The sequence below is a fragment of the Muntiacus reevesi genome, chromosome 20 (genome assembly GCF_963930625.1).
Source record: "Muntiacus reevesi chromosome 20, mMunRee1.1, whole genome shotgun sequence".
In the NCBI taxonomy this organism is placed as follows: Eukaryota; Metazoa; Chordata; class Mammalia; order Artiodactyla; family Cervidae; genus Muntiacus; species Muntiacus reevesi.
The window spans coordinates 47,950,644-47,954,993 of NC_089268.1; the positions used below are offsets into that span (position 1 = coordinate 47,950,644).

The window sequence follows — 4,350 nt, forward strand, 5'->3', positions numbered from 1 at the left end:
AATTTTTCCCAGCATCAGAGTCTTTTCCAGTGAGTCGAGGCTCTTCGCATCAGGTGGCCAAAGTATTGGAGCTTCAGCTTCAGCATCAGTCCCTTCAATGAATATTCAGGATTGACTCATTTGATCTTGCAGTCCAAGGAAAGAATAAGAGGGCTTAGCATATACTTAGTAGGTGACAGATATCAGAAAAGTGAGACCTGGAGACTGGTTCTCAGGTTGTCACAAGTGAACAAGAGGATGTTGGTATGAACTGAAGGCAGAGGACCAGAACGTGAGAAGCACAGCCAATTTCAAGGGAAGGTGATGACAGGTTTGGACTGCGGGATCTGAAATACGTGAAAAGTATTCAGGGGAGGTGTGCAGTTTTACACACAACCTGCAAGAGTGTGTGCAAGAGGGCTAGGCGGAAGTCACCAGCTACTGTGAACATAGTCAAAATACAATCAAACTGGTTACTGTCAACATAGTTAGAACCTGAGAGTGGGTGACATCTGCTGGACAGAGATTATGGGATGAGAAAGAACATCCACACTGAGAGTCATCAACATCTAAGATGAGCAGAGAACAAAATTCTCTCCAGAGGAAAAACGTGCAGTTGGACTCCTGGCAGTAGTAAGTTTCAAAAAGGAGGCTGTATTAGTCTGCTCTGTATGTTTGTCATTCCATCATGTTCGACTCTTTGCAACCCCACGGGCTGTAGCCCTCCAGGTTCCTCTGCCCATGGAATTCTTCAAGTAGCCATTCCCTTCTCCAGGGCATCTTCCTGACCCAGGGATCGAACCTGGGTCTCCCTCATCGCAAGCATATTCTTTACCATCTGAGCCCCCGGGGAAGACCTGCTATGGGGCTGCAATAGTGAAGTACCTCATGCTGGGTGGCTAAAACATGAAAAACTGATTTTTCTCATGTTTCTGGAGGTTGGAAGTCCAAAAACAAGGTGGATAGCAGAGGTGGTTGCACCTGAGGCTCTCTCCTTGGCTTGTAGACGGCAACTTCTCTCTCTGTGTTTTCATGGTTGTCCCTCTGGGTGTGTCTGCGCCCTCTTCTCCTTTTCTCGTAAAGACAGCAGTCATCTCAGGTTAGGGCTCACCTGCGTGACCTCATTTTAACTGTCTCTTAAAAGCTTTTGTCTCCAAGTAAATAACCATCACGATCTGAAGCACTAAGGGTTAGCACTTCAGCATATGAATTTGGGGGGACACAGTTCAGACCATTGCAGTGGGTTTCATAGAGTCAAACACAGAACAAACACCGAGTAATTCAAAGCTGTAAAGTGTCCTTCGGGGGTTTAGTTGCTAAGTCGTATCTGACTCTTCTGACCCCAAGGGTTGTAGCCCCCCAGGCTCCTCTGTCCATGGGATTTGCCAGGCAAGAATACGGGAGTGGGTTGCCATTTCCTTCTCCAGGGGATCTTCCCAACTCAGGAATCGAACCAGGGTCTCCTGCACTACAGGCAGATTATTCACCAACTGAGTTGCCAAGGTGCCCTTTGGGTTTGGCGAAGCAGAGGTCATGGCTGACCTGAGTGCTGCTTGCTGAAGCCGGATGGCCGTGGGTTATGAAGGTCTTAAGCGGAAACAAATAGTTTTGGGGAAGCGTGGATGAATGCATATCCTTAGAGAGTTTGGAAGAGGGGGTAATTTTTCTTTTCGGCCACACCACGAGCCGTGTGGGATCTTAGTTCCTCGACCAAGGACTGAACCTGCGAGCCTGGCAGTGGACGTGGAGTCCTCACCACTGGACCACCAGGGAAGTCCCTGGAGGAGGAGCTGCTGATGCCTCTGCCCGCTTCTCTCATTTGGAAAGCAAAGTATAAGGATTTGACACCAAATAAATGAGGTATTATGACCATTATGGTCTCTAGAGTAGAATAATTTCATTTATTGAGCACTTTTTCTGTGCTAGAAAAATTCACTTTAATCCTTCCATTCAATCCTTCCTAAATCTCTGGAGATCTTAATATTCATAATACTTCATTTATTTACTGCAAACTTTTGCTTTCCCTTCACCTTCCTTGATTCAAGTCATTCATTGGCTGTGATCAAGGAGTTTCTTAACCAATAAATGTAATTTTAAGATGAATAGAAACTTTCCTGGAAAATTAGCTATTATTTCTGAAGTTTAGAATAATGCCAGGCATAATTAGGTTATTTGTGCTGAGTACTCATCTAGGTTCTTTGAAGGTACTGATTAACTCATTTAATCCTTATGCTAACAATCCTACTGCTGCTCCTGGCTTATATTGGGGGAAATAGAGGCCCAGAGAGACAAGAAACTTTCCCAAGGTAACACAGCTAGCAAACAGAGCTAGAGCCCAAACCCAGACTTTTAATGCCTTTAAGTGGCCGGAAAGAGGCTATTGAAGATGTGGGTACCCATTTGTGATGGTTAGTTTTATGTGTCAACTTGGCTGGGCTATGATATCCAATTGATTGGTCAGACATCAGTTGAGGTGTTGTGTAAAAAGGTTTTCTTTTAAAGATGTGATTTACATTTAAATCAGTAGATTTTGAATAAAGCAGGCAGCAGACAAATTCTGCCTGTGTTTCCAGCCTGCGGACTCAAGACTGCTGCATTCCCAGCCTGCCCCGCGATTTTCAGATCTGCCAGTTCCAAAACCCTGTGGGAGTCAATTCCTTAAAATAATTGCCTTTCTCTCTCATTCTGCATCTTCCCTAGTGGTCTATTCCTCTGTTCTCTAGCCTGAACACCTTCACTCAAACACACGTGATAAATCTCGCCCAAGGTCTGCAATATGGCCGTGGGAGTGAAGGGCCAGCTCAGAGGAACAGCTTGACAGGGGGAGTTAGGGAAGGACTCCGTGGGGAAGGGCTCCCCTTGGCTCCCTTGGACCCAGACAGCCTGGCTCCTGCCCAGCGGAAGAAGAGGTGTTGGGGAGAATGGGAGGGCAGCTCTGATCGGAGCACTGGTGGTTGGGGGTGGTGGTGAGGGGAGGGAAATGTGTGCAGTTCGAGGGCAGTAAAGAAAACCTCCTTTCCAACCACGGCCCTGCAGGATGGCTTCCGCAAAGAAGGGCGGCAAGAAGAAGGGCCGGTCCGCCACCAACGAGGTGGTGACAGGAGAATACACCATCAACATTCACACGCGCTTCCATGGAGTGGGTCTCAAGAAGCGTGCCCCTAGGGCACTCAAAGAAATCCGGAAGTTTGCCATGAAGGAGATGGGAACTCCGGACGTGCGCATCGACACCAGGCTCAAGAAAGCCGTCTGGGCAAAAGGAGTCAGGAATGTCCCACACCGGATCCGTGTGCGGCTGTCCAGAAAATGTAATGAAGACGAAGACTCTCCAAACAAGCTCTACACTTTGGCTACCTACGTGCCCGTCACCACCTTCAAAAATCTACAGACAGTCATTGTGGATGAGAACTAATTGCTGATGGTCCAATAAAGTTAATGAACTGCCAAAAAAAAAAAGAAAACCTGACCTCAGCAACCCGGGAAGTCCTCCAGGGGCTTGGGAACCAGTCGTTTAACACCTTCATTACTTTCATCTTTCTTTCTTTCTCCCGCATGATTTTTATCAGCTTTGTTGAGACATATTCCCTAAACAATAAAATCCCCCAGTTTTACGTATAAAGTGTGATGAGCTGTGACATGTGGTTGCCACCTCCACAGCCACGACACTGAGCGTTTCCAGCTCTCCCCAAACCTCCCTCGGGTCCCCTGGCTGTTGGTCCCAGCCTTCCCTGACCCCTGGCTAGCACTCTGGTTTCTGCCACTGTGGTTTCGCTTTGTAGAGAATTTCAAATACTGTCCACTTGAGTCAGCTAATTCCAGGTCCCTCTCACATACCTATAGCTGAGAGAGGCCTCCTCTTGAGGTGCTTGTGGAAAGTTTGCATTCCTCCTGATTCGTAATCAGGGAATCTGCTCTCATCTCGAGATGACTTGGGGTACAAGGAGCTTTTCTCGAGTTGCTGTGCTGAACTTGGTGTTCCTCTAGACTTGGGACGGTGTTCTCGGGGAATCTCTGGAGTTGCCTAAAGGAAGTCAAGCCACTTGTCTTATTTGATGGGGAATGTGTTATTGCTCTGGAGCCAATGCAGGGGAATAGGGCCTCATCTCGAGTTGATTTGGGGTACACGCAGCTCTTTCGTGTTGCTGCGGGGACCTCAGTGTCCCTCTAGACTTGTGACAGTGTTCTTGGGAACTGTTCTCTTGCATCGAAGCTGCTTTCACTTTGCATTATGCATTTGAGCTTCATCCATGTGGTGACTTGCATCAGTAATTCATTCAGCTTGCTGAAGCTGAATGAATATCCAGACGATGAATATCCATTACTGTACGGATGGACTGTGCGCCTTTGACCAGTTGCACATTTGAATTGTTT

At 47.3% G+C, this 4,350-nt stretch overlaps 1 protein-coding gene across 1 annotated transcript; it reads left to right on the plus strand.

The window, feature by feature from the left end:
- The first annotated feature begins 2,988 nt into the window (after positions 1-2,988).
- Positions 2,989-3,572, plus strand: LOC136151666 (large ribosomal subunit protein eL31-like). The gene has a single exon (XM_065912974.1). It carries the CDS (start codon positions 3,017-3,019, stop codon positions 3,389-3,391), a length of 375 nt encoding a protein of 124 aa, XP_065769046.1. The 5' UTR covers positions 2,989-3,016; the 3' UTR covers positions 3,392-3,572.
- Positions 3,573-4,350: the final 778 nt, after the last annotated feature.